Here is a 19,983-nt window from a genome sequence, read left to right on the forward strand (position 1 = left end):
TCCAAGCATTCACGCCAACATTTAGTCAAATATTATTTTTGCCGGGAGCACCCACGGAATAATTTTCAGTGGTCCTCTCATATAAATGCAACCCACTCATAAAACCAAGACACATCATGGACCAATTGCACGACCTGGCTATGCAGACCCAAATGCGCTTTCATAGAGATTCAAACAAATAGTCTAAACAAAGCTATTGCATTGAACGTCAGGGCAATTATATAACGCGAATCCGTGATTTTTCTCGCCACAAACGTCTTGGATTTGCAATACTAGGCTATATTTTCTAACAGAACGAGATGGATAATCGCTAAACCGTATAACCGAAAATACCATAGCCCACACTGGATTGGCTTTGATTGGAGGTAGAAGAAGGCGAACTAAAAGTAGGCTACCCGGCATTGGTAAATATGTCTATATTGATTTACTTTAGGCTATAGCCTACCTACAAATAAACCAATACGCCTAACATGTTAAGGGTATAGAGTGGAATAAAGCTGTGGAACTCCTGACAGTTGTTGGTCTTTTCAGTGACCAGTGGGCGCTCGCTGCTTATCTCTGACATTGTATCTATTAAAATAATGCATAATGAAACCATATCTGGCACTTGTTACAGTAACCCACTTTATTCATGTTTGATGTATCCAAACTCAGTGCACCACCACCATAGCACATAGCATCTTCACACACCCAAATTGGATTGTGCCATATAAATGATTTCAGTAGCCTAACCTATACGTCATTTTTCTGCATACGGACCAAAATGCAAGGAACCTGCTTGTTTTTTTGCCCTGCTATATGAAAAACGATTCTAATGATTTATTGATTCGCTTGAACAAAGGAACGAAATATTGTTGTATGCTACCTGTACGGGATATCAACATGGAAGGTAGGCTGCACAGACAATAGGTAGCCTACCTATGACAGAGCTGCAATATTATAGTTAATATAAACATATTTCGATAGCCTATCCTAGCTGGTAAATGTCTCAAGATGGATGCAGCTGCGCACGGAGATGTGTGTAAAATAGGACATTTCTAAAAAGAAAACCACTTAGACGCGTAATTTGTGCTATTTTCTTTTGCAGGAGTAGGATGTTACTAGCGTCGGCCGTGGTGGTATGGGAATGGCTGAACGAGCACGGGCGCTGGCGGCCTTACAGCCCAGCGGTCTCTCACCACATCGAGGCAGTCATCCGCAACGACCCACGGGGTGGTAGTGTTGTCTTAGGCCAGGTGGACACTCGCCTCTCGCCCTACATCGTCGACTTGCATTCCATGCACCAGTTCCGACAAGATACCGGTAAGACGAATGTGATTGACAACCGTGACATAGCCCTATTTGTATTGAGGGAATATGAATTGGCCCTATGCTATTACAGTGTTATTACTGCAGTGAAACCGATGATGTAGCATACGACACAGCAATACAATAGCCTGCACTTCTAATTTAACTCATATAACCTACATTTGATTTCATGTTTTAAATAACAGCCTTTCTGTTATTGTTTGATGCGACATCTTATGCAGACTAGGCTATAGCCTATGTGTGCATGCACGGTTGCAGACTGTTGTTGTTCACTGATATTTTTCAAGGCCTTGTTTGTTAACTGCAGTTGCCTCCATTATGCCAAACCGTTATCTTTTTCTTTTTCTCTTGATCATGTGTTTTGCATTTTATAAAACAATATTTCACAAGAATCTGTCAGCATCATCATTGTTATCATATTTACATTTTAGATCTGGATAACATGGTTAGGGGCTAAAGAGAAACCTAGCATAGAGATAGTTAAATAAAAAATCTAATATAAAATAGAGAGGTAGCCAAATTGTGCTATTCATATCTTAAACCTCAACACCGAGTAGCCTGCATCACTTCCATGTTGCTACAAGCTGATTTTATGCTCCTTCTCTCCACATCTTGCAAGTGCAGTCCACTCTTGATAAATGCAACGGCTTGGAATACGCCTTTACATCATGCAGTAAACTGGAGCATGCTGGTATCTGGAAATAAATATATGGAAATATGTGGAAAGCAACTGAATTGGGCCTGGAAAACTGCATGCTTAAAAAGTTTGTTCTCATTAGGGAGTCCACTTATCATTAGGTACATAAAATCTCATTCATTGTAATCTAAAAGGAAAAACTGATCCTAAATCAGCGCTCATATTCTGAGACACTTGATGCATACAGGCCCCTGGAACCTGCTATGTACATTGAATACATACAGTACGACTGGAGGGTTTTTCAGCTTCTGTGTTCACGACTTCAAAGGCTGTGAGCGTACAGTGTGCCAATACTCAGCGGTTAGTCACTGGTTGTAGTGTGTATGTGGACATCTACAGTGTATGTAGGCCAAAGTTATGGATGAGCTGTTCAGGCCTCTCATTATGAGTATGCAAAACATGATCATGAATAAAGATGAGAAGGCAGAGGGGAAATTGGGGTCGGTTTTAGCTTGCCCACTTGTTTGTGTGGAGTTATACCACATTGATCAGTAGTATGTTTTTGTTGGAAGCAGAGGGTACACACTATTTTATCACACAGTCATCATGACACATACCCATACCATGCAATCCTGGATTGGATTCACAGTGCAACTGCAAGGCTCACATCATTTCTCATGAGCAGCACATTTCCAAATTAAATCCCTATAAAACTCCTGTATATACTCTACTCTCACCTATGACTGGCTATCTGAATAGAGAGGGTGAAGGTGAAATGCTATCTGAACCTTCCTTCATCCCCACACTTTCCCTTATAGGTCTCTTATTAAGGCTGTTAATGCTATTCTGTAGAATGGTACTGATTGTCTCAAGCCCTCCAGACTTTAGGTGCTGGCAAAGAGAGAAGTCTTCACACATTGAAGTGAGGAAAGTATGGGATAACACAAAGGGAAGAATTGTCACTTTGGCCAAGACCACCGCCCTCCTCTCAACTTTGGCTGACAAAAGCTTTTGTGCAGTCTGCCTGCTTCCCAGGCCGGGATAGCTGTGGGGAGAGAGGGGGTAGGCTGCCCTTGTCCCAAAACTAGAGAGAGATGAATTGCAGAAGTCTGAGGTCATTGAGAGAAGGGGGTAGTTGGGTTGAGTTCAGATTCAATTAAATAATTACTCTTGCATTCCACTCTTGCATTCCAGGCATTGTTGTGTGTCTAGTATAGTCTCTAAATTGTAATAGACTATACTAAGTATGTATGTTTTTCAAGTATACTTTACATTCAAACCCTATTGTTTTGAACAACATACTGTATTGATAGATTCATTATATTGGTTTGTGTCTTCTTAGTTGAAGCTTTCGTTTTTTATTGTTGCAGTTGTAAATGAGAACTTGTTCTCAACTGGCCTACCTGGTTAAATAAAGGTGAAATAAAAATTAAAAAAAGCCCTTTTACACAATTTATTCTCCCAAAATGTAGTTTTCGTTAAAAGAAGTCATTCTCAATTTAATCTTTTTGCAGGATTAGAAGTGATTTAATTCCCATTTAATAGGTGAACAGTATGGACAGGGCTTTATTGAACATTCTCTGAGTTTAGTCTCTGGACTCCCTGGGAAAGCAAACATGACCAGCTCTGAGCCCGACCAAGGCCAGCGACCAATCACAATCCAGAACATGGTGTGCGGTTACCAAGGGAAAGCTGTTAGCCTGTTTGCCCAAATTCTTAGCGAGCACACACCTATATGTCAAATTTGCTGGTTGTGTAATCTGCTTGACTACAACAAATATTACAGCAGGGCCTACAGAACATTTAGCTCATGTAGCTCTGTTGGTCTCAGTCAACAACAAAGCCTTATTTAAAACATTTATTCACCATTTTCCTTTTCTTTTTTTTTAACTTGAACTGGTCATATCAAATCACATAAAAGTAGAAACACAATCATGTCTAGAGATTTGGCTAGAAACATACTAGTGATTTGTGTCAATGTTTGTCTATTAATGCAGTGTCTTAGTGTAATAATACATGTTGTCAGTGTGACAGTGTGTGGTTAGTTGACAGGTCTTCTGGAACAGGTCCTTCTTGTTCCCCTCTCTGTAGTTCTGTGGCGTGACCCTCGTCTTTCTACCGTTACCCCAGGTACCCTCAGACCGGTGCGCCGCAGCTTCTACGACCCCACGTCGGCGCCGGGTCAGGGCTGGCTGTGGGAGTGGGAGAACGACACAGGCTCGTGGACAGCCTACGACACAGAGGTGGGCATCGCCATCCAGGCGGCACGCGACCGCCAGCAGCCCTGGCTGGACTTGGCGCCACTGGGATTCTGCTACCTCATCCACTTCCAGAGCATGACCCAGATCAACGGGCAGACGCAACGCTGCCGCCGCATCCAGCGCCGCTCTGACCTGGCTTACCCACTTGTTTCGGGTCCCCTTCCCAAGTCACACCACGCCTGGGGGCCCGGCCCCGGGGGACTTTTGGGGGTGTCCGGAGTAGGCATGGGGGTGGGGTTGAGCGGGATGGGGAACGGGAACGGTAGCGCCTACCCCAGCGGCGCCTTGCCAGCCTCCGCAATCACCTCCCTGGGCCAGCCCTGCGCCTGTCAGCAATGCATGCTGCTCCTAAGCGTCAAGGCGGGCGCCATGGCAACAGCCCACACCCTGGGCAGGAGGCCACCCCAGAACAAGCCTCCCAGCCCCAAACTGGGTGGGGGTTACTCGGCCATGGGGGTGTCCTACTCGCTCACCCTCCCCCGTCCCCCCTCCTCCATGGGCAGGTCCCTTCCTCACCACAGGACGTCCGTGGGCGGGGCTAGCGGTGGCTTGGGGGTCGGAGGGGGCGGTGGCTTTGCCCACTCGCTCTCTCTCCTGGGTTCGGCCACCGCTGCCCTGTCCCTCTCCTCCACCCGGCCCCCTCCCCCGCCTCTACCCCCTCTTCCGCCTCCTCCGCCTCCTCCGCCCTCCTCCATCACCTCCAACAGTACTGCTCTTACCCCCTCCTCTTCCTTCTCCATGGCATCCATGGCTTCCTCTGCCCCTCTGTCGATGCCCGTGCCCCCCCCTCCTCTCATCTCCACATCAGCTTCCTCCTGCACCCCCTCGCCCTCTGCCCGTGTCCTGGGGCCGGTGTCTTCAGCGGCGGCGGCCTGTGCCGCCCCCCTGCCTCCCCGTGCCAGCCTGGCTGGGCTGAGCCGACCCGCCCTGCAGCGCATCGCCATGGCCCAGTCCAGAGCCCTTATCGCCTCCGGGTGAGTCACTGCTCCAGCTGTTGCTATGTCACTACAGTTCACTTAATATTACACCTTGTCCTTTTATATGATCAATTATCCAGGTACTATCCCAATACTACACCTGTTCGGGCAGGGACTTCACTATACAATATTATCACGATACTTACAGTAGGTAAACGATACAATTTGTGTCACGATTTATCACCATATGCACTTCGATTTGATACTGCGATTTTATTGCATTTCGATGTTCCAAACATATTGCTCACTGTATGTCTGCTGCAGAGGGACAAGAGAGAGCCATAATAACATGAGTTTTGATCAGTCATGTATAAAAAAAGTGCTGAAAACGTATTGGCTCACCATTTAAAAATAAGATATTGGCCAATCTATAGGAGGAGAAATACTCAAGTTTTGGTGCAAGCACAGCCGACTACCACTAGCAATTTTTTGTTGTTGCTGTTGTTGAGAATCTATACTTGAAGTCATAGAATCAGTATATTATCATTAAAATCAATAGACATGGGAACACTGCTTGTGTTGTTCTTACATATTGAATGGCTCTTCAGAGAATCTCTATTGAACATGCATTTTACTACAGAACTAGGCTTAACCCATCTCTGGGAAGTCGTCCCAAAGAGTTTTGCCAAGTTTTCTTTCTGAAGACAAGGGGCTTTCAGTGTTGAGAATGAGATTCAGTAGTGTTGTGTACCCTATGCAATGGGTAATGCCATCATGATACACGGTCGACTAACCCAATGTACAGACTTGTCTCTCGCAGATAAACACGACACGAGGTAGGAAAAATGAGGATAGGCAAGGAATTTATACATTTTGATCCGAAGCGTTACCACTAGCGTAGACATGCCTCCATAATCACTGCCCATATCTGACATAAACAGCTCATTAGAATTCATAAGCCTTTAATCCTTATGACAAATTCTGTTAGCCTGTTCATTTCCATGTGAAAGCAACACCCAAACAACGTATTCATATAAAGAATGCGGCATTTTCACAAGTGTCACTCAGATTTGATTCACCCAGTTAGAATGTGAGGGACAGGAGGGGGGAGGAGGGTGGAGGAGGGAGTGGGGAGATACTGACATCTTCCCTAACACACACAGTTCCCAGGCCTATTCTCATTCTTACAAGCCCCTCTATTCCTGTTAGTGTGAGTGTGAGTGTGAGTGTGAGTGTGTGTGTGTGTGTGTGTGTGTGTGTGTGTGTGTGTGTGTGTGTGTGTGTGTGTGTGTGTCAGGGTGCGGTCACCGTGACAACCATTGTGGGCACAGCCGAGGCCTGGTTCCCATTTACAAAACAATGTTGGGACATGGGCAGAGGCAGGGGGTTCTCAGGGCAGGGGGTATGAGGAGATCCCAACGTTGTAGCGACTGGCCCAAGTGTTACCCTGAGAAACCGAAGCTGCGTGACTGCTCTGTGGTATTGGTTGGGGAGTTGGACCTGAGAGTGAATGTGACATTGATGGGGGGTGGCGATGGGGGTAATATGGAGACATGAGACTTGTTGATAGGGGACATTTGGTTGAGGAGGGAGTGGGAAGGGGAGGGGGGGTTGTCAGAGGCATACGTCTCCAGTCTTGGAGACACAAAGCAGCGTCTCAGTTTGAGATGTGTTCCTGGTGCCTGAGAGGCTTGGTTTAGACAACTACTATATTGCTTTCACCAATGCCATCTTTTCAGATTGACAAGGGGCCATTGAGAAGTGTCTAGGGGTAGGGACTTGGGGTCATGTCATACTGGTAAATGCTATAATAAGCCACTATCCAGTACCCAAGCATGTGTAGATGGGAAAGCATAGGAGAGACAGGTTTAAGCTCCACCTTCTTCCATATCACTTTTGCATGTGCCATATTACCTGTCTAATTTTTTCAAATCTGTGTATAGGGGTAAGGGGGTGATTTGAGATTGAATGCAAGATACTGTGTGGTTTGGGATCCTGGCAAAGGACAACCCAGGTCGTTTTTAAACTGAGGTAGCAGATACTTAGGTAATACATACATGCAAATAGATGAGTTGTCACCTGAGGATAGGCCCACAGGGCGAGTATCAATATTGACATAGTTACTGGCGCTGTTTGAAGGAATGTGTTATTGTGAGAAGAGTGAGAGTGTAGCAATGATCTCCTCTTAGCATTAGAGGGCACTTTTTGCTGAGTGACCAACTCACTGGGAAGAGCTAAGACTTTTTTTTATTTTACCTTTATTTAACTAGGGAAGCCAGTTAAGAACAAATTCATATTTACAATGACGGCCTACCCTAACCCGAACGACACTGGGCCAATTGTGCGCAACCCTATGGGACTCCCAATCACGACCGGTTGTGATACAGCCTGGAATCGAAACCAGGGTCTATAGTGATGCTTCTAGCACTGAGATGCAGTGTCTTAGACCGCTGCGCCACTCGGGAGCCCCAAACCATACTTGAACTATACCAGACAGACAGTAGCTGAAGTCTGGTGTCAGAGGCTGAGAGATGTATTTGTGGGCTTGTGGAGGGTCGGCTATTTGAGGGACGCCTAGTTTGTTTGACAAGAATCACTGATAACTTGCTTATTAATTAATTTTCAATTATAATTTTTTGTGAAGTGACATATAGTTTTATGAGAGGGCAGTTTCAGACAGTTTCAGGCCTATTTTGTGGGGGGAAAATGGGATTTCCAAAATAATAAACTGATTACCAACAATGACGAGACAGCCTACAGGGAGGAGGTGAGGGCCCTGGGAGTGTGGTGCCAGGAAAATAACCACTCACTCAACGTCAACAAAACAAAGGAGCTGATTGTGGACTTCAGGAAACAGCAGAAGGAGCACTCCCCTATCCACATTGACGGGACCGCAGTGGAGAAGATGGAAAGCTTCAAGTTCCTCGGCGTACACATCACTGACAAACTGAAATGGTCCACCCACACAGACACTGTGGTGAAGAAGGCGCAACAGAGCCTCTTCAACCTCAGGATGCTGAAGGAATTTGGCTTGGCACCTAAAACCCTCACAAACTTTTACAGATGCACAATTGAGAGCATCCTGTCGGGCTGTATCACCGCCTGGTACGGCAATTGCACCTGCCCTCCAGGACACCTACAGCACCCGATGTCACAGGAAGGCCAAAAAGATAATCAAGGACAACAACCAACCGAGCCACTGCCTGTTCACCCTGCGATCATCTAGAAGGCGAGGTCAGTACAGCTACATCAAAGCTGGGACCCGAGAGACTGAAAAACAGCTTCTATCTCAAGGCATCAGACTGTTAAATAACCATCACTAGCACATTAGAGGCTGCTGCCCTATATACATAGACTTGAAATCACTGAGCACTTAATAATGGAACACTAGTCACTTTAATAATGTTTACATATTTATATTCTGTATTCTATTCTATTCTACTGTATTTTAGTCTATGCCGCTCCGATATTGCTCTTCCAAATATTTATATATTCTTAATTCCATTCCTTTACTTTAGATTTGTGTATATTGTGTATATTGTTATGAAATTGTTAGATATTTCTTGTTAGATATTACTGCACTGTTGGAGCTAGAAACAGTCGCTACACCCGCAATAACATCTGCTAAACACGTGTGTGTGACTAATAACGTTTGATTTGAGGGACAAATTCGAAGTGCTTCCAGGACTAGGCTTAATCTGTGTCCAGGACACCGGCCCAATACGTTTAATTGATTAATGCATTCAACACTTCATAGCATAGTTGTAAACTCTGTTCACGTTTGTTTGGCAAGTTTGATGGGCTGTCTGGCGCCCTCGAGCGCCAAAGAGGGGGAGTGGAAGCAGGCGTGACAGTAGCCACCCCTCTAGGGGTGCCACCAGGCGTTCCACCTGGGTGAGCCTGACGGGCCGACTGAGGCATGGGAGCTGACTGAGGCGTGGAAGCCCGACGAGCCGGCTGAGGCGTGGGAGCCCGACGAGCCGGCTGAGGCGTGGGAGCCCGACGAGCCGGCTGAGGTATGACGTGGGATGGGAGCCTACTGAGCCAAATGAGGCAAGAAAACTTCTCAAGCCAGCTAAGGCACCCCCGGTTCCTTCGGCAGCGGCACCCAGACCCGACGTCACCAACAAAAAAACAGAAACAAAAAACTCCCTGATGCTTCCAATATTGTGGTGTCAGCATTCTGTGATGACAAATGCTGGGATACGAGAAGCATGTACAGGGAGTGAATATTTAATAAATAAACGACATGAAACAAAACAAGGATAGCGTCTGGACAGGGGGAACAAAACTACATTAATGCAGACACGGTGATGAAACTGAGGAATAGACAGATATAGGGGAGGCAATCAATAAGTGATGGATTTCAGGTGATTCCAATGAACCGATGATGCACATAACGATGGTGATAGGTGTGCGTAAGGATGGGCCGCTTGGCGCCTTCGAGCGCCAGAGAGGGGGAGCAGGGGGCAGGCGTGACAAAAGGAGTGGTTGGGGCATGGTCAACCACGTCAAGAGATTAACCCATGACGTTACAGGGTCAACCCCTTTCTCCCCTGTCACGTGTGTGCATGTCAGTGGTCCAGGCACAGTGTTCCTGGCAATTGTGTGTATATTTCCAGGTATCTGTGAACCAGACGGTTGTTTTAGGATCTGACCCACAACACATGATTTTAGAGCTTGTGGGTGTATATGTTTCCTATGGCCAGGCTGTGTGTGACTATTCTTGTCATATAATTTCTAGTGCTCCAGGGATCAAACAAACGTGACTAAACAACACAGTTAACTCCCAAGTCCCAACTCCTCCTCACCTTGTCGCTCTCCCTCCCCTCCTTCACTCTTTTCCTCTCTCCTCCACCCGTTCTCCATCCTTCCGTATCTCACACCTTGCAGGTTCGCTCCCTGGCACGAGTGTGTTCCCCAATGTGTTTATATCTACTGCTCTAGTTCAGAAGGTGCTGTTTCATTCATACATTCATCAACACCTTAATATCCCTGAGAGAACATTTACATTTACATTTAAGTCATATAGCAGACGCTCTTATCCAGAGCGACTTACAAATTGGTGCATTCACCTTATGATATCCAGTGGAACAACCACTTTACAATAGTGCATCTAACTCTTTTAAGGGGGGGGGTTAGAAGGATTACTTTATCCTATCCTAGGTATTCCTTAAAGAGGTGGGGTTTCAGGTGTCTCCGGAAGGTGGTGATTGACTCCGCTGACCTGGCGTCGTGAGGGAGTTTGTTCCACCATTGGGGTGCCAGAGCAGCGAACAGTTTTGACTGGGCTGAGCGGGAAAACCAGAACCATGGGGATAGATAACCCAGACAGTCACTTGTTTACCATACAGGAGGGTGGTGACCCAATGAAATGCATGGGGTTTCCCTATTGGTCAGCCAATTTAGGGGATGACACCAGACAGGTCCTGTGGAGGGATGGGGTCATTTTCTTTAGCCTTTGGAGGTTACTTGGGATAATGTTAAAAGCGCTATGGCCTACAATTGAAAGTTGATTGAGTGTTTGGACAGTGCAATAAGTAAGAGGTTCACAGACTATTACAGATGCTCAAATGATTAACTAAATATTGTCATTGGATGAATTAGAAGTAATCTACAACTGTTGACGTGTAATAGCTAGTTTAATTTCCTCAGCCACTCAAGTTTTAAAATTAGTTGTAACATGTTGCAGCTGATACACTTGATAAATGAAACCAATTGTACTTATGGAACATCTACGCTAGATCATCTGTAGGGGTCAGGGGCTTTCCAAATAAAGTGATACCAACATTTTTAAAGAGGGACTGATGGGGGTTTAACTAGTTCTAAATGTGCAGATGAGGAATATCTCTGTTGAGGAATGGACCTTGGGTATGGTGGATGGTAATGTATATTCAACGAATGATCCACAGTTGGTCAGTGCAGTGTTGTCTTCATAAACAGAAAGATGCTAAGAAATATCCAAGTTGCTGGGCTAACAGTATGTTTCAGTACCTATTTAAAATAATTTGCATATGTGGATGAACCGGACTTTGGTTAATGTAGCATTTTTACTATTCGCTCTAATGTGATTAGCATGACGGTGTAAGTAACAAGAACATTTCCCAGGACATAGATATCTGATATGGGCAGAAAGCTTAAATTCTTGGTAATCTAACTGCACTGTCCAATTTACAGTAGCTAATACAGTGAAAGAATACCATGCTAGACGAACCATCAAACAAGCAAAGCGTCAATACAGGATTAAGATTGAATCCTACTACACCGGCTCTGACGCTCGTCGGATGTGGCAGGGCTTGAAAACTATTACGGACTACAAAGGGAAGCCCAGACGCAAGCTGCCCAGTGACGCGAGCCTACCAGACGAGCTAAATGCCTTTATGCTCGCTTCGAGGCAAGCATCACTGAAGCATGCACGAGAGCACCAGCTGTTCTGGATGACTGTGTGATAACGCTCTCGGTAGCCGATGTGAACAAAACCTTTAAACAGGTCAACATTTACAAAGCCGCTGGGCCAGACAGATTACCAGGATGTGTACTCAAAGCATGCGCGGACCAACTGTCAAGTGTCTTCACTGACATTTTCAACCTCTCCCTGACCGATTCTGTAATACCTACATGTTTCAAGCAGACCACCATAGTTCCTGTGCCCAAGGAAGCGAAGGTAACCTGCCTAAATGATTACCGCCCTGTGGCACTCGTGTCGGTAGCCATGAAGTGCTTTGAAAGGCTGGTCATGGCACACATCAACAGCATCCTCCCGGACACCCTAGACCCACTCTAATTCGCATACCGCCCCTACAGATCCACAGATGATGCAATCTCAATCGCACTCCACACTGCCCTTTCACCTGGACAAAAGGAACACCTATGTGAGAATGCTGGTCATTGACTACAGCTCAGTGTTCAACACCATATTGCCCAGGAAGCTCATCACTAAGTTAATGACTCTGGGACTAAACACCTCCCTCTGCAACTGGATCCTGGACTTCCTGACGGGCTGCCACCAGGTGGTAAGAGTAGAAAACAACACGTCTGCCACACTGATCCTTAACACTGGGGCCCCTCAGGGGTGTGTACTTAGTCCCCTCCTGTATTCCCTGTTCACCCACGACTGCATGGCCAACACAATCATTAAGTTTGCTGACAACACAACAGTCGACATCGATGAGACAGCCTATAGGGAGGAGGTCAGAGAACTGGCAGTGTGGTGCCAGGACAACAACCTCTCCCTCAATGTGAGCAAGACAAAGGAGCTGATCTTGGACTACAGGAAAGGCGGGCCGAACAGGCCCCCATTAACATCGACGGGGCTGTAGTGGAGCAGGTCGAGAGTTTCAAGTTCCTTGGTGTCCACATCACCAACGAACTATCATGGTCCAAACATACCAAGACAGTCGTGAAGAGGGCACGACAAAACATTTTCCCCCTCAGGAGACTGAAAAGATTGGGCATGGGTCCCCAGATCCTCAATAGGTTCTACAGCTGCACCATTGAGAGCATCCTGACCAGTTGCATCACCGCCTTGTATGTCAACTACTCGGCATCTGACCATAAGGCGCTACAGAGGGTAGTGCGAATGGCCCAGTACATCACTGGGGCCAAGCTTCCTGCCATCCAGGACCTATATAATAGGCGGTGTCAGAGGAAAGCCCATAAAATTATCAGAGACTCCAGTCACCCAAGTTATAGACTGCTTTCTCTGCTACCGCACTGCAAGCGGTACCGGCGCGCCAAGTCTAGGACCAAAAGGCTCCTCAACAGCTTCTACCCCCAAGCCATTAGACTGTTGAACAATTCATAAAAATCGCCACCCGGACTATTTACATTGACTGCTACTCGCTGCTGCTACTCGCTGTTTGTTACCTATGCAGTCACTTCGCCCCCACCTACATGTACAGATTACCTCAACTAGCCTGTACCACTGCACACTGACTCGGTACCGGTGCCCCCTGTATATAGCCTCATTGTTGTTATTCTTATTGTGTTACTTTTTATTATTACTTTTTATTTTAGCCTACTTGGTAAATATTTTCTTCTTCTTGAACTGCACTGTTGGTTAAGGGCTTGTAAGTAAGCATTTCACGGTAAAGTCTACACTTGTTGTATTCGGCGCATGGGGCAAATAAAGTTTGATTTGATATGCAATAGTTCATTGGATCAGTCTAAAACGTTGCACATACACTGCTGACATCTATTGACCAAGGTCTAAATTGCGCCTGGGCTAGAATAATTCGTTATGGCCTTTCTCTTGCATTTCACAGATGATGGTACAAAAAACCACATGTTCTTTTCTTTGTATTATCTTTTACCAGATCTAATGTGTTATATTCTCCTACATTTATTGCACATTACCACAAACTTCAAAGTGTTTCCTTTCAAATGGTATCAAGAATAGGCATATCCTTGCTTCAGGTCCTGAGCTACAGGCAGTTAGATTAGGGTATGTCATTTTTGGCAAAATGTAAATAAAAAAAAGGGGGGCGGATCCTTATTAATCACCCGAGACCAATCCCAGCCCCTGCTTCACGTCATGTACTATCCCTCAGTGAAATCCCACAGCATTGCCTAGAGGGTTAGTGTCGAGGGTTAGAGGGTGTGACCCCAGCTAATGTCATTACTACAGTATGCGCTGGTGTCTGTCTGCCGTATGGCGGCCTTGCACGGTGATGTGCTAATAGACAGGTAATCTCGGTGTGGTGACATCAACAGATGGAAACAGGCGGATTATCCTTATAAGAGCCAGAGGAATAAGATGGGACAATCATACACCTACTGACTGATCTAGAGAGGGAGACTGGAGCAGGGAGATACGGCGTATCTGAGGTTAACAAGGATTTATTCTTTAGATTTGGAAAGGAGAAGTAAGATAGAATTGAGAAAGATTAAAGCTTGGAGAAGCGATAGCGGGAAGCGTCTTTGGGATAAAACATTTATTCGTAGCTGAGGTGTTGTGCAGATTCAGCTGAGAAACAAACTCCACAATCAAAGTCAAGATGACCATAATCAAATTCAACGCAAAGTGAGTACGGTTTCTGATTGGATTATACTGCGAATAATGTGGAGTCTCATCATGAGAATGATACAGCACAGCAATCTTTCAGTTGTCCCACAGAGAAGACCGTAGGGAATGATGGGCAATTTCAATCCTGGCTATTGAATTCTGTTTCAATTCCTGTCAGTTATATTGGGCATGGCATTTTTCTATAGGAGTGATATTCCATTTCTGAGGTGATTGGAATTAAGATGAAATTGACCAACGGGCCAACTCTGCTGACTCCAAAGGGTTCTATTTCCTGTTGATAAATATTCAGAAGTTTCACAACCTTCTATGTACTGAACGATAAAGCAGTGCTGGCTCAGGTTAGGGTTGTTGTTTTCAGCCAGTGCTTAGACAACTAGGGGAGTCCTGGTTGGCGCAGCGACATGTCAACATGGTGCTATTCTAGTCCATGAGCCACTTAGCCATTGTGTCTAAAACGTGACTTGGTAAAAGCTCTTTGACTTGTAAACAAGATGTGAGCCTTGACACAGCAAACAGCAGACGCTATGGTCACCTGTGCGTTTCCCACCTGCAGTTTACCTATGACACAGCAATTAGTGTGCCTAATCCTAATCCGAATGTGTGTGTGTGTGTGTGTCTGTCTGTGTGGTGTGTGTTTGTGTCTGCTAGGTGTGTGTGTGTGTGTGTTACGAAGTGTTTTTTTTAACCCTAGTGTGTGTTTTGTATTTCAGAGTCCCAACGGTTCCTGTGAAGAACCTCAATGGATCCAGCCCTGTCCACCCTGCATTGGCAGGTAGGAACAGCCATTAAGACACTATCAAAACAATATAAACAACAAGCCTAGTTTCTTAGTTAAGGAAATGCCAGTGTCCAAATTCATTTTCGCTCTTAGTTGCTAGGCCTATCAACGGCCACTTTATCTAACAATGATAGACAGTGTTACAGAGAATCAGGTTTAATTTCTTAATTAATGTGACCCACATATGGTCAATGAGAGTAGCTTCTGATGGATGAGATTGTGTGTAAACAGTGTTAATAGATGGTGATGGAGAAGTGGTCTCACTGCTCCTTCTGCTGGTTGTCTTTAGGTATTACAGGGATCCTGATGAGCGCCGCAGGACTTCCTGTCTGTCTGACCCGACCCCCCAAGCTGGTGCTCCACCCCCCGCCCGTCAGCAAGAGTGACATCAAGCCCGTTCCCGGCCTCGGCCACTGCTGCCGCAAGACCACCAAAAAGCAGGCTCGCAAAGGTGGGTGTAGCATGCAGAGACACACACACACACACACACACACACACACACACACACACACACACACACACACACAGACAGAGACAGAGACAGACAGACACGCACACACACACAGAGACACACACACACACACACACACACACACACACACACACACACACACACACACACACACACACACACACACACACACACACACACACACACACAAAACAACACACACACACACACACACACACACACACACACACACACACACACACACACACACACACACACACACACACACACACACACACACACACACACACACACACACAGTCAGACACCAGCATAGGAAATTTGTGAAAATCTCTCTCTCATCCATTCCTCCCTTTCTCTCAGGCAAGACCCCTGAGGAAGTAGTGAAGAGGTACCTTCAGAAGGTCCGCAGCCCCCCAGAGGAGGACTGCACTATCTGCATGGAGGCCCTGCCTGGGCCCTCGGGCTACAAAGGCCCCGGTGTTGGGGGCATCCAGCGGGCAGAGTCGGTGGGTCGCCTGGCCCAGTGTGGGCACCAGTACCACCTACAGTGTCTGGTGGCCATGTACAACAATGGCAACAAGGATGGCAGCCTTCAGTGCCCCACCTGCAAGACCATCTACGGCGTGAAGACGGGCAACCAGCCGCCTGGCAAGATGGAGTATCACGTTATCCCCCATTCGCTGCCCGGCCACCCCGACTGCAAAACCATCCGCATCATCTATAACATCCCGCCAGGCATCCAGGTAACAGCCTTATTGCTTATCCACATCTGATGTTCTGTAAATCATGATGTTGACCATCATTTTCAATTCACTCTTTAGTACTTAGGAAGAACTACTGTACATGTCACTTGTTTACATTCTAATCGTGACCTTTCACCTTTCCCAGGGCCCTGAGCACCCGAACCCAGGCAAGCCCTTCACCGCCCGGGGATTCCCCCGACACTGCTACCTCCCTGACAGCGAGAAGGGACGCAAGGTAAACACCAGCCTACTTCCTGTTTAATGTTTAACTTCTTGATTACTAGTTTACCCAGTTGTACCGGTTTGCAGTGGATGAAATGACTGGACTATGTGGCTAATTAATTTCCTCCTTCTCTCTCTCTCACTCCGTCTCTTTCTCCCCCCCAGGTACTGAGGCTGCTGCTGGTGGCGTGGGACCGGCGGCTCATCTTCTCAGTGGGCACATCCAGCACCACGGGCGAGTCGGACACAGTCATCTGGAATGAGGTGCACCACAAGACGGAGTTCGGCTCCAACCTGACAGGACACGGCTACCCCGACCCAGGCCACCTGGACAACGTTCTGGAGGAGCTTAAGGCCCAGGGGATCACCGAGGAGGAGTGCCTACCCAGAGACTGAGCTAGACGGGCCGATGGGGAAACAGCAACAGAGAGACTTGTCAGACACTGGAGGGCATGGCTAAAACAATGAACATACAGTCAGAGAGACAAAGGAATGGAGAGGGGGAGTCATAGACATATGAATATGTTTTGAAAAAGAGAAGTACAGAAATGAACACAGACGGTACAATTGTGACACCCACAGAAACAGACAGCCTGAAAGACAGCATACGAGAAGAAATTAATGAACCGATGAACAGATGAGCCAAAAAAAGAACCAACGGGACATAAAACAAATAGAGAAACAGACAAATAGACTTTCTGGCTCTAGTTTCTAGGGACGCTAACTGAGGTACGACATTAGAAACCCTCTGAGCAGGTGGGCTGTGGGTCGGCTCCGCTGCATGGGTCAGTTGTATGATGGAATGTATATTTTTTTTCTGCTACATTAATGGGGCTGTCACAAAATGTAATTCAGTGAGAGGTTTGAGGCCACAGTGCACATGCAATTCATTGTTGGACAGAAGCTGTCGTTTAGACCCTGAGAGTTCGACAAGAATGTACTGAATCTTAATTGGTCCATTTGAATTCAATGGTGTACCAAGTTTACCAGAGCGGCTGTAAGTGGTATGATGAGCGCAAAAAAATGGGTATTAAAGGGAATATGCTTAATAGGGTATTGAATGGAAGAGGGCAAGAGAGAATACTAGGCTTAAAGTATTAGACCTTTGGCAGCATAGTAACAAATCTCTCGTTACAGAAAACATAACCTAACATAGCAGGCTTAAAAGAATCGTCTGAGCGGCGTTTCTTTCTTTCTAGTCCTGACAAGAAAATAAAAAACTGTTAGGGGATTTTCTCTTCTGAATCTGCACTGTTTAACCAATCCAGTAAATGCGGAGGAGGAGTTGAGATGGAGTGTCACCAAAGACGGTTAGCTCTGTGATGTCGCCTCGTTAAAGTCCAAAAGAAGAAGTCCGTCTCTATTTCCATTTGCTATGAAAACCGGATGCATCCGGTTGAACCTTCCCCCACTGAGGGTGCAGAAAACTTTACAGAGAACGTTCAAAATATCTCAAGTTTATGACTGGATATGTGTGAGCATGAGTGTTTACTGCCCTCTAGTGGTACTTATCGAAAATACATTCCCGTTTCCTCTAGGTTCTTATCGGTATTTTATTAATTGCTGTACCATTTGGAAAATGCATTGTTGTACATTTTAAATAGTTGATATATATTGGCTCAGTTGAGTTGAGTATCATTTTTACATTCCATTTTGTTCTTAATTTTTAACATTGTACGTTGTCTATTTGATTGCCAGAGCATTATTTTCTATATGTGGCATTGTAAGGAGATGTGTCAAGCTTGAGTCTTCTCGGGAGGGCTCGCTCCTGAGTATTACGAGCCACTATAAGTGTGTTCAAAAAATTTCACTGAACATCGATTTTAGACTCATCCGTTGCCAATCAATATGAATGATTTGGGAACCCTCTTGATGGGGTGGGTGAGTCTAAATGTACAAAATAAGAGTCCTCAGACCATGGGTGCATCTCAATAGTCTTGTGTAGCTTCCTCTCCTATTCTTTCATGTCAATTCAGATGAAAGAACAGGAAATGAAAAAAGGCCCCTATAGACGGTTGAGAAGTCAGAAATAAAGCTATGATTGGACCTGCCACCAGAGGTCAGATTTGCACTGCACAGGGCATTCTCTCTTTTTTCCTTCAGTCAAAAGGAAGCATGGAATGTTAGATAAAACAGTTAAAACTACTTTGGGTTTCATTGTATTTTCTTTGTTTTGGACACCGTTGGCACCATTGGCAGCTCTAAGGAAAGCAAACCTTCTATTGTTTTTGCCATAACGAGGTACACGTTTGAAAGATTTGCTCTGTCGTCAATCTAACCTGTGGTCAAACAGTCCAGTCGGTTTGTGTTAGGTTCATGACGGACCTGCTTATAAAGTGGTACTGTTGACAATATTTATTGGTATGTGTTAACATACAATGTTAGGCCAACATTTATACTTTCTGTATGCACTGGATATATGTGTTAATGTACACGACTTAAAACCATTAAACCATTTTTAAAGGTACGAGTATAACGTAACTGTACACTTAATACCTCCTTTATTTAATGTGCTCTCTATTTTTTAATCGTTTGTATCAAATTGTTAAGTTCAAATAATTCAAAACCACTATTTTTTCACTTTGAGGTATTGTTTAGCCACATTTAAAGCTGTGTGACTACATGAAGACTACATAGCCATTCTACTTTGTGAGTAGGGGTACATGCATTTGGTACGTCATGTGACCTTGTAATTCTTTCGATGACTCCTGCAGCTGGATTGGGAAATGTAGGACTTTATGTAGTCAGTCATGTTTTATGTCAGTTCTTGCAATGCTCAATTTGGTACATATCATTTTCTTTCCCAGGCACATGTCTGTCAATGGGAATAAAACAACGGTTGAAGGCTCATTCACACTTTGTATAAAACCTCTGTAAAAGTTGTAATGGTGAGAACGAGTGACGTGGAGACATCTATGATGGCAGAGAAAGTGGTAACATGTAAAAAAGATTTTAAGTAACCGTGGGACTATTAAATTAACATGACTATTATGATAACGGTGTTGGTGTTTTTTAATGTGTGACATTAAGGGTTTCCCTATTACCCGGGGCAAGTACACTAAGCAGTTGGTAAAGGCGTGCAATTATTTTACTGAAACAACCAAACTGCAAGAATTCCAGTAGCCTTAACCTGATCTCTAGGTCCTCACCTGTAACGGCAGTCATTGTTGTTCTCCTCCTCAGACGAGGAGGAGCATGGATCGGACCAAGATGCGGATTGGTGATTAATCATACTTTTAATGAAAACAAGACACTACAAAACTACAAAACAACAAACGTGACTAACCTTCAACCGTCCTGTGTGGCCCAAACACTGACACAGGAACAAACACCCACAAAACCCCAGTGAAACCCTGGCTGCCTTAGTATGACTCTCAATCAGAGACAAACGATACACACCTGTCTCTAATTGAGAATCATACCAGGCCGAACACAAAACCCAACATAGAAATACAAAACATAGACTACCCACCCAACACTCACGCCCTGACCAATAAAGACATACAAAACAAGAGAAAACAGGTCAGGAACGTGACAGAACCCCCCCCCTTAAGGTGAGAACTCCGGGCGCACCAGCACAAAGTCTAGGGGAGGGTCTGGGTGGGCGTCTGTCCACG

General features: G+C 45.5%; 1 protein-coding gene across 4 annotated transcripts; it reads left to right on the forward strand.

The window, feature by feature from the left end:
- The first annotated feature begins 17 nt into the window (after positions 1–17).
- LOC139534574 (E3 ubiquitin-protein ligase DTX4-like) lies at positions 18–19,363 on the forward strand. 4 transcript variants are annotated; one of them, XM_071333808.1, is made up of 9 exons: positions 18–404; positions 842–889; positions 1,088–1,302; positions 4,037–5,180; positions 14,859–14,920; positions 15,216–15,377; positions 15,762–16,144; positions 16,290–16,379; positions 16,532–19,363. In XM_071333808.1, exons 3-9 carry the CDS (start codon positions 1,095–1,097, stop codon positions 16,760–16,762), a joined length of 2,280 nt encoding a protein of 759 aa, XP_071189909.1. In that variant the 5' UTR covers positions 18–404; positions 842–889; positions 1,088–1,094; the 3' UTR covers positions 16,763–19,363. The 4 variants fall into 4 exon arrangements, with proteins under 4 accessions (XP_071189909.1, XP_071189908.1, XP_071189910.1 ...); XM_071333807.1 differs by lacking the exon at positions 842–889; XM_071333809.1 differs by lacking the exon at positions 842–889 and having other exon boundaries at positions 4,076–5,180.
- Positions 19,364–19,983: the final 620 nt, after the last annotated feature.

The sequence above is a fragment of the Salvelinus alpinus genome, chromosome 11, assembly GCF_045679555.1.
Source record: "Salvelinus alpinus chromosome 11, SLU_Salpinus.1, whole genome shotgun sequence".
Classification (NCBI taxonomy): domain Eukaryota; kingdom Metazoa; phylum Chordata; class Actinopteri; order Salmoniformes; family Salmonidae; genus Salvelinus; species Salvelinus alpinus.